At 40.8% G+C, this 15,377-nt stretch overlaps 3 protein-coding genes across 4 annotated transcripts; 2 read left to right on the plus strand and 1 right to left on the minus strand.

Moving 5' to 3' along the window:
• Nucleotides 1–788: 788 nt before the first annotated feature.
• On the plus strand, nucleotides 789–3,001 carry TBL6 (TRICHOME BIREFRINGENCE-LIKE 6). Its single transcript, XM_089623813.1, has 5 exons — nucleotides 789–1,479; nucleotides 1,562–1,754; nucleotides 1,842–2,032; nucleotides 2,342–2,500; nucleotides 2,590–3,001. Exons 1-5 carry the CDS (start codon nucleotides 866–868, stop codon nucleotides 2,909–2,911), a joined length of 1,479 nt encoding a protein of 492 aa, XP_089479939.1. The 5' UTR covers nucleotides 789–865; the 3' UTR covers nucleotides 2,912–3,001.
• A 517-nt stretch (nucleotides 3,002–3,518) lies between these two features.
• Nucleotides 3,519–8,955, minus strand: SWN (SET domain-containing protein). Of its 2 annotated transcripts, XM_089623015.1 has the most exons (17): nucleotides 8,844–8,955; nucleotides 8,479–8,562; nucleotides 8,117–8,394; nucleotides 7,861–8,025; nucleotides 7,347–7,431; nucleotides 7,058–7,189; nucleotides 6,908–6,955; nucleotides 6,751–6,822; nucleotides 6,009–6,631; nucleotides 5,770–5,923; nucleotides 5,379–5,599; nucleotides 4,861–4,992; nucleotides 4,626–4,713; nucleotides 4,502–4,549; nucleotides 4,286–4,414; nucleotides 4,085–4,162; nucleotides 3,519–3,991 (listed from the first exon to the last, which is right to left on the minus strand). In XM_089623015.1, exons 1-17 carry the CDS (start codon nucleotides 8,880–8,882, stop codon nucleotides 3,800–3,802), a joined length of 2,568 nt encoding a protein of 855 aa, XP_089479141.1. In that variant the 5' UTR covers nucleotides 8,883–8,955; the 3' UTR covers nucleotides 3,519–3,799. The 2 variants fall into 2 exon arrangements, with proteins under 2 accessions (XP_089479141.1, XP_089479142.1); XM_089623016.1 differs by lacking the exons at nucleotides 8,479–8,562; nucleotides 8,844–8,955 and having other exon boundaries at nucleotides 7,861–8,030; nucleotides 8,117–8,293.
• A 2,582-nt stretch (nucleotides 8,956–11,537) lies between these two features.
• Nucleotides 11,538–13,028, plus strand: LOC149389907 (uncharacterized). Its single transcript, XM_089622759.1, has one exon. It carries the CDS (start codon nucleotides 11,538–11,540, stop codon nucleotides 13,026–13,028), a length of 1,491 nt encoding a protein of 496 aa, XP_089478885.1.
• The last annotated feature ends 2,349 nt before the right edge of the window (nucleotides 13,029–15,377 follow it).

Genomic DNA, 15,377 nt, shown 5'->3' on the forward strand with positions numbered 1-15,377 from the left:
TTTCATCAGAGACCAAGGTGTTAAAGAGGTCAAAGACGAGGGGCCAAAAATGTCATTAATTCTATCACTTTGTGTTGCTTTCAAGCCTTAGCTTCACGTGCCTTCTCATAACTCACACAAGAACTGTTGTTCTTTTCAGGGGGTGTAAATCATATAAGCTTATCCACTTAGAAACTTTCTTTTAAAAAAAAAAAAAACATCATTTGTAAGAAAAATAGCATTAAGCAATGACCCTTGCGCCATAAAAAAAACCCATTGAAAGAAAAATAGCATTAAACAATGACCCTTGTTCCATACAGTTAGATCACACTAAATATACGTCCCCGAGAATATTTTTGTGAGCGCGTAATAATATTTCGATATATATATATATCAGTTGAGACATATCCTACCTTCAAAACTGAAAACGTAATCGATGACAGTAATTCATGGAAGCCATCCATCGAACTAATTCTATAATCTATACAAGAAACGAAAGGTGATTCATAACGTAACATTAATCCACGCTCGCAAAATTGACAGAGACCCAAAAAGATAGATGGGAGGGTATTTTGGTAACTAAGTACTATGATACCGCTGTGCTTCGTTGTCAACTGCTCAGTTTATCGTGGTCATGTGATGAAGTCTCGTACTGTCGTACATACACGCATCAGTATATTATACAGTTTTTTTTTTAGGAAATATATTAAACAATCTTCTACTAAATCACCGTTTACTAATTAAAATGTGGAATTCTTTGCATTATCTTCTAATCATAAAAATACCTAACCCTGCTTTACACACTAACTAGCTTGACTTTTTTCTCATTCTTTCTTTCTTTCTTTCTTCTTTCTTCTTCTTCTTTCAGTGCATTTTCTCTATATATATGGAGAAGCAAAGGAGTTTCTTCTTCAAACCCACAAGGTTGTTGGTGTTGTCATTCACGATCACTTCTTCGATTATCTTCGTCGTAGTCTTCACAGATTGGCTCACCAAAACCACCACTCGTGCCCCTTTAGAGCCTCAGATTATTCAATTCAACTCTTCGTCTCTCTCTTTGGGTCTCAAAACAGTAACCTTTGAGTCTCTCACAGGGAATTCTTCGACGAGTGAAGTCAAAGACTCGATTTTGATCGATGCCCACTTGCCAGAAGCAGAAAACATTCCTGGGATTTTGGAGATTCCGGTTATCAGTGTTTCGCAGAGAGAGAACAGTGAACCCCAAGAAGTCGTGGAAGGAGATGAGGGCTCTATTGGTAATTTGACATCAACAACATCAGAAGAAGAAATTGTGGCAGTGTCAAGTAGTGAAAATGTTGTAGAAAAGAGAAGAGGTTGTGATGTTACGAAAGGGAAGTGGGTTTATGATGAGAGCTTTCCTTTGTACACAAATGTATCATGTCCATTTATTGATGAAGGTTTTGATTGTGTTGGCAATGGAAGGGCTGATAAAGGCTACATGAAATTAAGATGGCAACCACAAGATTGTGACATCCCAAGGTATGTATGTATGCATGTCCTTGTGAGATTCGTAATTGTTAAGCAAGGCTTGACTATTGTGTTTGATGATTGATGGGTATAGGTTCAATGCCACAAAAATGTTGGAATTGCTGAGAGGGAAAAGGCTGGTTTTTGTGGGGGATTCAATCAATAGAAATCAATGGGAATCCATGATTTGCATGTTAATGGGAGGCATTAAAGACCCTAGGAAGGTCTTCGAGGCACGTGGACGAAGAATCACTAAAGAGAGGGGTAACTATAGTTTCAAATTTGTGGTGAGTTTCAATCAAGTCTTTTGCTCAAAGTTGCCGTTTCTGTTTTCACTTGCAATTCTTCATGCTTAAAGTCATATGTTTGTGCAGGATTACAAATGCACAGTTGAATATTATGTGACACATTTTTTGGTTCATGAGGGCAAAGGAAGAGTAGGTAAAAAGCGGGTTCCGACCCTTCAAATCGACAGTATCGACCGCGGCTCATCTCGATGGAAAGCAGCCGATATTCTGGTTTTCAACACTGCTCATTGGTGGACCCATTTCAAAACCAAAGCTGGGTCAGTTCCTTCCTTTTTATTTATTTATTTATTTTTTTTAAAGAATCTCCATTTGAGATTGTCATGATTTTGTTGGATCCGCGATGGTAATTTAGTAATTTATTTATATAATTGTACTTTTATTTATTTACTTGTTTTATGGATATGAGAAGAGTTGTTGAGTAGTTTAATTTTTAATTATTATTATTATTATTATTATTATTTTATTTTAGGTAGTGTAATAAGAGAGACTGGTTTGCCAATCGAATACTGAACTGAGTATCGTGTTTAGAGCTACCCCATGTCGTATGATTGATATTTTTTTTCCAGGGTGAATTACTACAAAGAAGGAGGCCAAGTTCATCCACGCCTCGACGTATCCGTCGCTTTTCGCAAAGCTCTAACCACATGGGCTTCCTGGGTCGACAAACAAATTAACCCTAGAAAAACCCGAGTGTTCTTCCGAAGTTCATCGCCTACACATTTCAGGTTCGTCCCTGAAAAAAAAACACTTATATTGATGTTCGGAAACCCATAAGCCGTAACTAATTAGTTTTCTTCGCGCTTGATGAAAACAGAGGAGGGCAATGGAATTCTGGGGGGCACTGCAAAGAAGTGACTCTCCCGCTCCCGGAGATCTCAAGCAACACAGCCCCGGAGAAGAATGTGATAGTCGAGGAGGTCATAAAGGAGATGAGAACTAACGTGACGGTATTGAATATAACTTCGATGTCCGAGTATCGGATTGATGCTCATCCCTCTGCTTATGGAAGGAGACAATATACTCCGAGGATTCAAGATTGCAGCCATTGGTGTCTTCCTGGGGTTCCAGATTCCTGGAACCAGTTATTGTATGCACATTTGCTCTCTAAACCTGGCTCTACATTTTTTGACCAGTAATTCATTGATTTCGTTTATTCTACTGGGGGCTTGTAAATTGTGAATTACTTGATGACTAAGTGGAAAGCAATGAAAATAATCGACATCAAACATCTCAGATTAAACATCTGTTAGACTTCTAAAGTTTAATTGTCGTGTTCTCTAGAGTGAAAAAGAACTACAAGGGACTTTGACAAAAAGATTACTAAATTCACATCACTTTATTAAAATCAACCAAAATTTAAAAATGTAGAACTTAATAAGTTGTACAAAGACTAGACTGTAATACCTTTTATAATTTTGTGGGAGTTCGGTGAATGATTTTAAAGTTTCGTGACGGATCAAAAATAAGAAACGATCACGAAAGGGTATTTTGTAAGAAAATAATTTCCTCCTGATTTTAGTAACTCTCTCCTGATTTAAGTAATAGAATTGTCAAAATTTTAAGTGACATGAGTTGAGCAATATTTTGTGTAAAAATCCCATTATGTATCGATGTTTTTTTTTTTTTTTTTTTTTTAAAATTTTTTTTTTAATAAATTTATTGTTATCATTAGTCCCATAAAAAATAATTTTTTAAGCAAACTAATTATTTAACCACTAATAGTAAACAATTGCATTAGTAATATGTTATAATACACGTATATTTTCAATGTTTGAGACTGTCTAACATGATCATATCCATTTCCAATGCAAAACAATTCTCCTTGCTTGCAACTCCTTAAAGAGTGCTGTAGAAGAAAGTTTCTTCAAGCTGATATCCCATGTGATTATGATAAATATATACAATATATAATACTTGTCCCTTATTTGCCAATCCAGTTAAATAGCTGTCTACATGCATAACTCAGGCTGTGTGTATATGTATTATGTATGTCTATTTCTATAAAGCAAAGCATAACTAACATTTCAATGGGATTGGTGCTTTTTGGCTCTGCCCTGAGAGGCGGGACCGTCGTCTCTCTTAGAACCCTCGGGTTTTCGGGCCCATACAGGAGCTTGATCCGGGCCGTAACGATAGTCATAGAAGAGCTCTTCACTGGCATCGATGTGCTCTTTTGCAAAAATGCCGACTCGGTGATCTCCTGCGACCAACATTACCTATAAAATTGAAACCACTCGAAGTATTTGTCAAGTCATTCAACATTAATAGAAAAAAAAAACTAAGTGATTCATTTGAAACGTTTTATATACCTTTGCGTAACAATTAGGGTTTGATGAATGGTTTGCAAATTTTAGCTTGTCTCCTTTCCTATAAGCGTCTAGGACATACTGCGTACAAACACGGAGATGATTTCAAATCTCTAGTATTTAAATATAGTAATAATAATGCCAACGAAAATGTCGATGCAGCTCAGGGAAAGAAGCTGATAAAAAGAATCTGGCTCTACTTGCCTGATCATTCAAGTCAAAGAGGAACGAAGAGTTTGCACGATCGTAAATCTTCCCTCGTTTATCGGCTTCTCGATGAGAAATAAGTTCACCCGTGTATTCTCCAAGATAATCATTCTTCTTCACCGAATTCTGAAATCACCCATTTCAATTTTTTTTTTGTTTTTTGTTTTTTGAGGAATTCTCGGATAATCACAATGTTATATATGCAATTTTAACCTTTATAAACGCTCCCCATCCAGCAACATCAGACTTGGCCAGAAGAATCTGGATAACGAAAGATTGAAACCAATAAGTTGTGCAAAGTAAGGCATTAATTTAATAGATATACTCATTAACAAACCCTTTGTTGTTGTCTCAGAAGGAGTCTCATATTTCCACATTGCCCATCCCCTTGGCTCCGTGGCTCCTCAAGTGTACCATCCCCGCAACTGAAATCAAGTAAGTGACATCAATAATAATGGCTCGTACAATAAGGTGTTTGGAGAACGAGGAGCGCAAATTAAAAAAATAAACAAATTTATTATAAAATTATGTTCCCCATCTCAGGAACTATCTGGTGGCAAGAAAGTTATTACCTGACCCAACAATTCCGACAAACATCTGGGTCACATTCACGGCCAGCAGCGAAGCACGGGCATTGGCGGCTTCTGCATTGACTCTTGGCACAATGGCAACCCCTAAACCGGTTTTTGCAGCTCTTTGAGCACCTGAGATTGACACAGTTGGACAAAAGAAGATAGCCCAGTGGTAATCCCAAATCAGGAGATGAGTTCGAGTCACATTGATGTAACAAAAATAAAAAGAAAAGAGAGAGACTGACAGATTTAACTTTACAGATCAAAGTTATACTTATGTCCCAAAAAAACATGTATAAAACCGAGCTCAATTACTCATTCTAAATTTGTGGTTTTAGGTGTTTTAATTTGCTGTTATGCCAGCCATAAGAATTTCTTGGCTATCCTTGAGTTTGAACTTCATCAACAGGTGGTAAGCAGGACCCGATCATGATTACATGCTCTGAACGTTAAATCCTCTATAACACACTTTCATAATAGACAGATGATAGATGGGTTCTCTATATGTATAAAAGTACCCGCAGTATTTTTCACAGCACGTCCCGTTTTCGTGACAAGGGCACTGTTTGGTACACATTGATGTGCATCCACATGGCGTATATTGGTTACAGGACTGGTTTTTACCATCAGCAATTCTTTTCCAAATTGACGGGAGACCTGGAGACTTTGTAGAATATTTAAGCTTACGTGCTTTGCCTCTTCTACGAATCAACCGTGACTTTGCCGGCATCTCTTGGTCCTAGAGACAGGTAACAAATTAAGCGATTGCTTATGCAAAATTATGAACTTGTACAAGAAGAGAACAAATGGAAATTGCATATCTTAAGTTCAAAAATATTAATGAACTCGATTTGCATCATCTGATTATCCTTTCCCCTCTTCATCATCACGAGAAACATATCTACTCACTGTAAGGTCGGTGTCAGTTTTCCCGTTTTCATCCATAAACGAACTTGGCCCGGCAACAGATCTGTTGGACATTGAAACTCCTCCATTGTGCATGTAACTTGAGACCTCCAAGCAAGTCTTCAGGCCGGAAAGTAAGTTTCTCGCTATGAGACAGCTGTATGTGTTTTACAATACAATCATGAATAGTGAAAATTCTCTTGTTATAGGTAATAACATTTAATGAGAGAAAATAGGACTACCTGTTTTTTCCAAATATCTCCAATCCCTTCATATATAGCTCTTTCTCCATCTGTTTCCACTCAAAGATTTTGGACACCACCGAGTCTCGTCTCTTTTTGGAATCCAAAGACAGCTTTGATTCACACACTTCCAGAACAGCTTCTGGTTCTTTCCCGACATTTTCCTCGCGTCCACTTCCGGAAGACGCTACGGTATTTTTAGCCATCGTGCATTGTCCACCTATGCCATGTAAATCTACATCTGCTTCCAAAATTTTGGCACCGGTTTCTATATCCAAATCCACTAATCGTTTCTGTTTCTTGCTTGAAACATGGGCATCACCAGATATCTGAGCTTGGTCTTTTGGTGGTATTGCATCCAAGTCATGAAGGATTTTACGCTTCCCAGTGCTTTCATCGGCTATCCTAATGAAGGGTACATCCATGTCAAGAGCCTCAGCAGGAACTACTGGATTATTAGTACTTTCCAACTTAGCAGGGATGATCGTTTGAGGAGCAGATTTTTCTTCGGCTGATACACCGTCTGCGATATTCTTAGCCCCAGATTCTACAGCACGTGATGATGCTGATTTTGGCACATTGTTTGTATTTGGAACTTGTGGCAAGTTTTTGACCATGTTTACCTGCAACGTCGTAGTAAATCCGAGTTTAAAAGTTTTATGGCAATAGTACACAGACATTGGAAACAACAATACAGGCTGACCTTAAAAAATGATATCAATTTAGTCACCATAGATCATACCATGAGGTAACACTGATCGCTGCAAGGTTTCCTATCCTCCTCGTGTTCAGACCAATAGAATTGCTTTTCAATCTGTCAAACCAGCATCGAAATCAAATAACAAGACAAATGAAATGAACTAAATGTGTCGAGAGGAACGAAGTAAAATATTTCTTACGGGGTAAACCACGTTTTGAGAACATCCATGGAGACGGCAGTCAAATACCTGTTTGATGGAATATTCACGCACGTAAAAGCACGGAAGCGAGATAATCAAAATACAACAAATTACTTTGACAAAAAAAAAAAAAAAAACTACGATGACTACCATGCAGCGCCTGCAGAAGAGATTATCAAAAGAATCTAGAGAAGACGCGAGACTCTTGTCCAGCGAAATACCCTTTTTTGATCCAGGTTCATCTGTTTTTAGGCTCTTTTTTACAATTGCATGGTAACGTTCCTTTGAACATCAAAGTGTACACACATATCAGCAAAATCGTTAAATCCAAACAGCAGTAACTTTTTTTTTTTGGTTGAAATTTGTTAAATAAATTTAACATGTAATCAGGTTTATTAAAGCAATTTCTTAAAAAAAAAGGTTTATTAAAGCAGTCTACCTCAGTTTCAAAAGTGGTGGCTCCAATGAAACTGCTCACAGATTTCACGACTTCCTCACCTAATCCGTGCTCCCGAAAGACCGCCCTGCAAAATCGGTAACATGGAATGCTTTAGAACAATTGCCCAGAGGCACAATCAGTGAAACAACATCCGTGTCATCATATATATCATACTATGCATAACGACATTCCTTCTTTCTCAAGGAAAGCAGTAACCTCAAAAGTTCCATACAATTAAAGACTCAATTTCGCATCAATATCTGTGTTTCTTTTCACAAAAAGGAGACCAGGACACAGTTAGGAGATTATCTACTGAGGGTATTATAAGAATAAGCTGATCGTTAGGGGTTAAATATATAATTCTTGGAAGTCAGTTAGCTAATAAATAATTGGGATTAGCAGCGGAGAGGATCATGAAAATTGTGTGAGATATTAGGGAGAGCACAGACATCTCGAATGACTGATTTCAATCTCTCCATAATACAAAATATACCGGGTCTTATCATATACTTACGTAATGAACCGATCTTCCCCCGTAGTGAAATCGTGCTTATCTTCGTCATGTTCTAGATTCTCCTCTTCACTGTCACTGCATATCAGGGCTTCACTGCCATGCTGATCGTCGTAGTAAATCCGCCTCCTTCCGAGAACCGACTGGTCATCAGCCATTCTCTGATTCCTGTACTGTGTATTGCATATTTCAGAAACCACTTCTTCCAAAGAAACAACAAATGAGAGAAATTAAAAACTACGAATCATCACTTTCAGACCTGTCCAAGAATATCCATGTAGTGTAAGTCGGCAATCTCTCAACACAGCTAAGCTTGGTACTTGATTGAGGGGAACAATCATGGCAACAAACCGGGTCTCTGTCTCCAAATCCCTGAGCACATCCACTCAGTATGCTAATAGGATTTTCCATTCTGCTGGATAGCATACAATTCGCATTGGAGTTTTCTTCAGCGACCAGACCAGGATTTATAGGCGGTTCTGATAAAATCCGTGAAACATGAATTGCTAGCTTCTTCCCATTCTCTTCTAGCTTTTCCTGATAGCAAATTGCCACGTATCACAAAATATAATAATATTTCAATAAACTTTAATTAGCGCAGTCGAAATTTCCAAAACATACTCTTATGGAAACAGCTCTCTCTGATTGAATTTGCCTCTTTATGTGGTTCATCTTCTGTGCAAAATTTCCCATCCCATCGCTTTGCTGTTTACAATAGGTTTGAGCAGATAACATAAAAGCTTCAATCCTTGAACAATTTCCTTAGAAACGTGATGAAATAGAATATCGAAAAAATTCAAAGAATCAAGCGTATACAAGTCCATCAGAGATTTGTAAAGATTGCAAATTAAACGACCATATTTTATACGGATTCCGTTGAAAATCACTAAAAGATTCTAAAGAACAGAGACGCGAAATGGAACTAGTTATAATTCGATGATGATCAAAAGCAATAATTTGTAAAGATTACAGAGACAGAGTCTAACTTTGAGTTTTGAGGTAGAGTCGGTTGACTTGGATACCATGACTGATTATCAGAGCTCTGCTCGGAAGAAGAGACCATGAAATTGAGTGAATCGTTCAGAGAGAGACTGACAAGTGAAGAGAGAGTTAATAAATAAAAATTAGAAATAGAAAAATCTTGGGCTTGACACGTGTGAGTGTCATCTGACGTGGATCCCGTGCTGACTGGATAATGAGAATATTATATGGTGTCTCGCACTGCACTGGAATCCTCACCTCTAAACGCCACTAAGATTGTTTTTTTTTTTATGTTCTTCGTCGCCTCTTTTTTTTTTTTTTTTTAAATTTTTTTTTAAGATAAGATCTGTAATTAGAGACGAGGATGTTGTTTGGTGGAGATTATAGACTCCATCAAAGTAGAGATTTCCTCCAATACGAGTTCATTGTCTATGATAAAAGCAAAAGTTGTCAATCTATGAGTAGTCATATTAACTTCTTTATAAATACGAGACAAATTAACTCCTGAAAAGACAAACAACAAATTAGACACTCCAGAAAAAATAGTTCCAACCTCATCATTAATAAAGAAGAGTGAATCTCCAAAGCTTGTATCATCGTCTTTGCATCTGACTTCATGTAGTAAATGAACAATCTCACATCTAAAGCCCACAATAAGGTAAGACGTAGAGCAAGCACCTCTGTTTCTTTGACTGAAAAACTACCACGTAGATTTTGTGCTAGCGCCGCTATGACAAAACTAGTGGAATTACGGATGATAGCTCCAATCCCAATGCAATTTGAAGAACGTTTGAGTGAAGCATCGACATTGAACCAGTAGTACTTGGATAGCGGCGGTACCTAACAAATGAGGGAGCGATCCTGTTTTTTAATAGGACCGCTCAACATGCCAATATTACTTATTTTTTGACTTGAGAAACTTTGTACTCTTGAACGTATCGTTCTCTCCAAGCGGCAACTTGATTTGCTGGCATGTTTATGTTTTTGTAGATTCTTTTGTTCCTATCATTCCAGATACACCCAAAAGATACAAAAAAAATCAGGTAAAATCTCGATACCCAATGAACTATATACCGAGTGGATTATATTTGCAAATCTTATAGTATAATATTTTTTGAACGGTAATTTAATGGAAGATGTTTTCCATATCTCTTTTACAAATTTGCAATGTATAAAAATATGAGACACTGATTCCCATGGACGTTGTGGGGGGTAAAAACCAATTCTTTTATTTAAAACAAATATCTTAGGTGGGCTTCAGATCAGCCAAAGCCCATTGTCTATTTTGCAGGTCGGCCTGCGGAGTCAATCTTGGGCCTAATTCGATCTCGACAGATCGGCCCAAGTCCAATCACATCTTCCAGCTTGACCACATCCTCCTGGTCAGAAGAATCGGTCAGTCAAAGAAAAGACCACGCTGTGAAGACCAGATCTAAGACGACTTCAGCCCTGACGAGGAGTACGGATCGAAGAACACGTGTCTTCGGCAAGGAAGCTCCATCTCGCCTATAAATAGAAGAGGAGACGACAATTTTCGCACATGCAAGCTTACAATTCTAGCTCTCAGCCAACCATTCTTTATATTCGTATATTTACAGTCTTGAGCTCGTCATATTGAGTTCGCCACTTCGTCCTACTTTGTAATTCAGTTTCAACAATAATAAAGTTTATTGTTGTTTTCCTTTCGTTAAAGCTTTCTATTTCTTTATTGTTTCTTATACGACGTCTTCTGAGACCCTTATAAAATAAATATCAAATATTAGCATATATTATTATTTGTGATTGTTGAACAATCCAAAAATCGGCATCAACAATTTGGCGCCGTCTATGGGAAAATTCAGAAAGACCAACCTCGAAAGAAACAGTTCTTAAAAAAAAAAACTTTCTATCATGTCTTCCACTCCGACTCATTATGAATCTGGAGAGGAGATCCCTCCGGAGATCAGGGCAATCTTGGATATGTTAACCAAAAAATTAGACGCACAAGCAGAGACCAACCGTGCTCTTAACGACCGGTTGAATACTCTCTCGACTCCTCAAAACACTCTGGACCCTCAGGCGGGATCCGGAGATACGACCGCCTCGGAATCTGCTCGTCAAGCAGCCTCGGCTGTGCAGACGAGCCGGGCTCTCCCTCCCGGAGTCCGTCTGAACTTCTCTGGGATCCAGGTCACCCAAGGAACAGACCAGTCTCCCGGCACAAGCTTCCAGCTTAGGGGGACTGCTGGCGAAGTCGCGACATAAGTCACGATCGACCCTTTCGGTCTCCTTACGCCCCCTAGGGGGAGCGCCATCCGGGTCTTTTCCGACTAATGCGGGACCTCGCCCTTCGGCCACCTATCGAATGTTCACCCCCAACATTTTGGTGGGATGAATCAGACCCGTCATAGCCCGGTCGAGGCAACCGCGGTCATACCTACCCGTACGGGACCTCGCCTCTTTCACGGGGCGAAACCAGCATGACCGAACTAGACCAATTTAAGGAGTCAATAACGGCCAAACTGAGAGCTGTTCGCTAAGAATTTCATTCCGCAACCAGTTCGGCCCCCGAAATAGATCGCCTCGTTGAAGAAACGAGGAGAACTCCTTTTGCCAGAAACATTACCGAAGTGCAGTTGGGAGATACCGAAAAGGTCCGCCTGCCGCGGTATAATGGTAGTTCGAGTCCGAAAGCTTTTATCTTGTCCTTCAGAGTCGCAATGGGACGGGTTATGCTCGCAGAGAGAGAATTGGAGGCGGGTTACTGCCAACTGTTCGCAGAAAGCTTATCTGGGTCCTCTTTAGAGTGGTTCTCCAAACTCGAGCCGAACTCTATCGATAGTTTTGACAAACTATCGGTTGCATTCCTGAAACACTATTCGATGTTCGTGGAGGACGATTTGACCATAGCAGATTTATGGGGAATTCAACAGAAAGAGAACGAATCCTTGAAGGATTTCATGATCCGTTACAAGGATGTGCTCTCAAAAATCTCTAACGTATATCACGAATCTGCCATAACCTCTCTTAGGAACGGGTTAAGGCACGACTCAAAGCTGAAACTAGAGATGACTGTTAACCGTCCCCTCACGTTGGAAGATGCGATTCACAAAGCCGCGAATTACGCAAAAGTCGAAGAGGAATTCGCTTCCTACGAGAGGCAACGTGCGGCTGAAAAGAAACCGCCCTCCAATACTTGGATAAGACCTGTAAATGCTGGGAGCAACCCTCGCATGGTTAACCCCCACGACGCTACGCCTCACGCCAGAAAGCAACACGCCTCTCCTAATTACACCTTCAACGTCAATGAAGATATTAAGGAGGGAAGTCCCCAGGCAAAGAAATGGACACGGGACCCCAATGCGTATTGTAGTTTCCATAAAGCTAACGGCCACGACACGGTTAATTGTGAAACCATGCGCAAGGCTCTAGCAGAAAAATATGCAAAAGGGGAACTAAAAGATGTTGATCTAGGATCCCCGCCAAAGAAGAAGGTCTTTAACAACAACAACAGAGGAAGGGGCAACCCATCCCCCAAGAGAGCAAGACCCGATGAGGAAAAGGAACCAAATTCCCCACCCACCATCGCAAAACACAGGGTTGACTTCATAATGGGTGGCTCGAAGTTCTGCAACGGATCGGTCAACTCAATCAAAGCATATCAACGTCAGTTGAGCAATCAGACCACTCGAATCAGACCAGAACAAGACGTCCAAATCTCGTTCTCCAAAAAAGAAGCCATAGGGACAACCGATCCGCACGACGACGCACTCGTAATCACGATTGACGTATCGAACTATGAGGTCGCAAGAGTCCTAATCGATGGAGGCAGCTCCGTAAATCTTATCTTCAAGGATACCCTGGCCAGGATGGGAATCAGCGAGGACGAGATTGAAAGAGAACAAACCCAATTGACAGGTTTCAATGGGTTAACTACTCCATCCTTAGGAAAGATCAGGTTGCCCGTAAAAACAAATGGAATTAATAAAATAGTAGAGTTCCAAGTACTAGACTGTCTCTCCCCCTACAATATTATCTTGGGAAGACCATGGATACATAGGATGAGGGCTGTGCCATCAACCTTTCATCAATGTATTCACTTCCCTACGCTTGAGGGGATAAAAGAGATCCGAGGCAATCAGGCGACCTCCCGCAGCTGTTATCTCACTAGTCACAGACATTGCGCTAAAGCAATTAAAGAAGAACAATAGCAATTAATGAACGTGGAGTCGGCCGACATCATTTTTGCACTGGAAGAACCCGACTCACTTGATGCGCCAAATACTGAGATGACAGTCCAAGTGCAGCTCGATGGCTCCGATCCTTCCAAGTGTGTTGGAATCGGAGCCGAGCTTAAAGGCGGTATCAGGCGAGAGCTGATCTGTTTCTTAAAACGAAACAAGTCGACCTTCGCCTGGTCAACCGAAGATATGCCAGGAATAAGCATCGACGTTACATCTCACCAACTTAACGTTGATCCCAGTTTCAAACCTGTAAAACAAAAAAGATGAAAGCTCGGTCCCGACAGGGCACGGGTCATCAACGGCGAAGTCGAAAGAGTGTTCAGTGCAGATTCAATCCGCGAAGTAAAATATCCGGATTGGCTGACAAACACCGTCGTCGTGAAGAAAAAGAATGGGAAATGGAGGGTATGCGTCGATTTCACCGATTTGAATAAAGCATGCCCCAATGACAGCTTCCCGTTGCCCCATATCGACCAGCTAGTCGAAGCAACTGCGGGACATAAGATCCTGTCGTTCATGGACGCATTCTCAGGATATAACCAAATCCTGATGCATCCGGACAACCAAGAAAAGATAGCTTTCATCACCGACCGAGACACGTATTGCTACAAGGTCATGCCTTTTGGACTAAAAAACGCTGGCGCCACCTACCAAATGTTAGTCAACAAAATGTTCAAAGAAAAGATAGGAAGAACGATGGAAGTATACATCGATGACATGCTCGTAAAATCCCTAAGGGAAAACGATCATATATGGCATTTGGAGGAATGTTTCGAAGTATAGAACAAGTACCAAATGAAACTTAACCCCACCAAATGTTCATTTGGAGTTTCATTCGCAAATTCCTTGGATATTTAGTTACCCAACGAGGAATTGAGGCTAATCCGGATCAATTACACGCCTTACGAGAGATGCCTTCACCCCGTAATAGGCGTGAAGTTCAAAGGTTAATGGGACGCATTGCTGCCCTTAACCGTTTCATCTCTCGATCCACGGACAAATGTCTCCCTTTCCATCGGCTCCTTAAAGGAAACAAGAAGCTCGAACGGGACGACAAGTGCGAGGAGGCATTCAAAAAATTGAAGGAGTATCTAGCGACACCCCCGATCTTGGAAAAACCCGTTGCGGGAGAGCCTCTCTGCCTATACGTCGCCGTCTCTCAAGCGGCCGTTAGTGGAGTACTCGTCAGAGAAGAACAAGGGGACAAACGACCGATCTTCTATACAAGCAAGTCGCTAGTCGACGTTGAAACTCAATATCCTGTTGTGTAAAAGTTGGCCTTGGCCATGGTTTCCGCCGTGTGGAAACTTTGGACATATTTCCAATCTCACACCATAATAGTAATGACGGCGCATCCACTCAGAAGTTTCCTACACAGCCCAATAAATCGAGAAGGTTAACTAAGTGGGCTGTTGAGGTGAACGAATACGATATTGAGTACCGAGTGAAGACATCCGCAAAATCGCAAGTTTTGGCAGACTTCATCATCGAACTCCCAATGGAAGACCCCGCCGTGACCGAAGTCGAAGGCACCTGGACACTTAAAGTGGATGTGGCATCGTCAAAGCAAGGGGCAGGAGTAGGAATAAAGCTGACGTCCCCTCACGGTGAGACCATAGAACAATCATTCAGGCTCGACTTCGTTGCATCAAACAATGAAGCCGAGTACGAAGCACTAATCGCCGGACTTAGGTTGGCCACTGCAGTCGGATCAAAGAAAGTGGAAGCTTTCTGCGATTCTCAACTCGTAGCAAACCAATACTCCGGGGAATACGAGACTAGGGATGAGCGAATGGAAGCTTACCTAAAAGTCGTAAAAGATCTTACAAAATATTTCGAAGAATTCTCTGTGACACGAATCCCTCGAGGCGAGAACACTTCAGCAGACGCGTTGGCTGCCTTGGCATCTACCTCGGATCCAGACCTCAGAAGGATCATACCAGTTGAAACAATCAAACAACCTTCTATAGCCATGACCATTGCTGCAATCATAATAATAGAAGAGGAGGATTGGAGGAATGAAATATTGCATTACATCACAACTGGTACGGTCCCATCCGACGAGATGGCTAAACGTAAACTCGTGCTGAGAAGCGCGAGATTTCGCATCGTAGATGGAAGTCTGTTTATGAGAAGCTTCGCAGGACCCTACCTCAAGTGCGTCGAGGTAGAGGAGTCTAAACGAATCTTGGAAGACGTACACAAAGGAGAATGCGGAAGTCACGCAGGCGGGCGAGCGCTCGCCATCAAAATAAAAAGGTAAGGCTACTTTTGGCCGACCATGCTGGCAGACGGCGAGGCACACTCACGCCGCTG

The sequence above is a fragment of the Urtica dioica genome, chromosome 8, assembly GCF_054948205.1.
Source record: "Urtica dioica subsp. dioica isolate 48M chromosome 8, U.dioica_male_clone48M_v1_H2, whole genome shotgun sequence".
Lineage (NCBI taxonomy): Eukaryota > Viridiplantae > Streptophyta > Magnoliopsida > Rosales > Urticaceae > Urtica > Urtica dioica.

Excerpts from the sequence above, each read along its gene's own strand:
- TBL6 (XM_089623813.1), top strand. The coding sequence starts at position 866 with ATGGAGAAGCAAAGGAGTTTCTTCTTCAAACCCACAAGGTTGTTGGTG. Across the intron at positions 1,755-1,841 it reads ACTATAGTTTCAAATTTGTG|GATTACAAATGCACAGTTGA; the intron begins GTGAGTTTCAAT and ends ATGTTTGTGCAG. Across the intron at positions 2,033-2,341 it reads CATTTCAAAACCAAAGCTGG|GGTGAATTACTACAAAGAAG; the intron begins GTCAGTTCCTTC and ends TTTTTTTTCCAG.
- LOC149389907 (XM_089622759.1), top strand. The coding sequence starts at position 11,538 with ATGGGACGGGTTATGCTCGCAGAGAGAGAATTGGAGGCGGGTTACTGC.
- SWN (XM_089623015.1), bottom strand. The coding sequence starts at position 8,882 with ATGGTATCCAAGTCAACCGACTCTACCTCAAAACTCAAA. Across the intron at positions 8,563-8,843 it reads ACTCTACCTCAAAACTCAAA|CAAAGCGATGGGATGGGAAA; the intron begins GTTAGACTCTGT and ends TATTGTAAACAG. Across the intron at positions 6,956-7,057 it reads TCTTCTGCAGGCGCTGCATG|GTATTTGACTGCCGTCTCCA; the intron begins GTAGTCATCGTA and ends TCCATCAAACAG.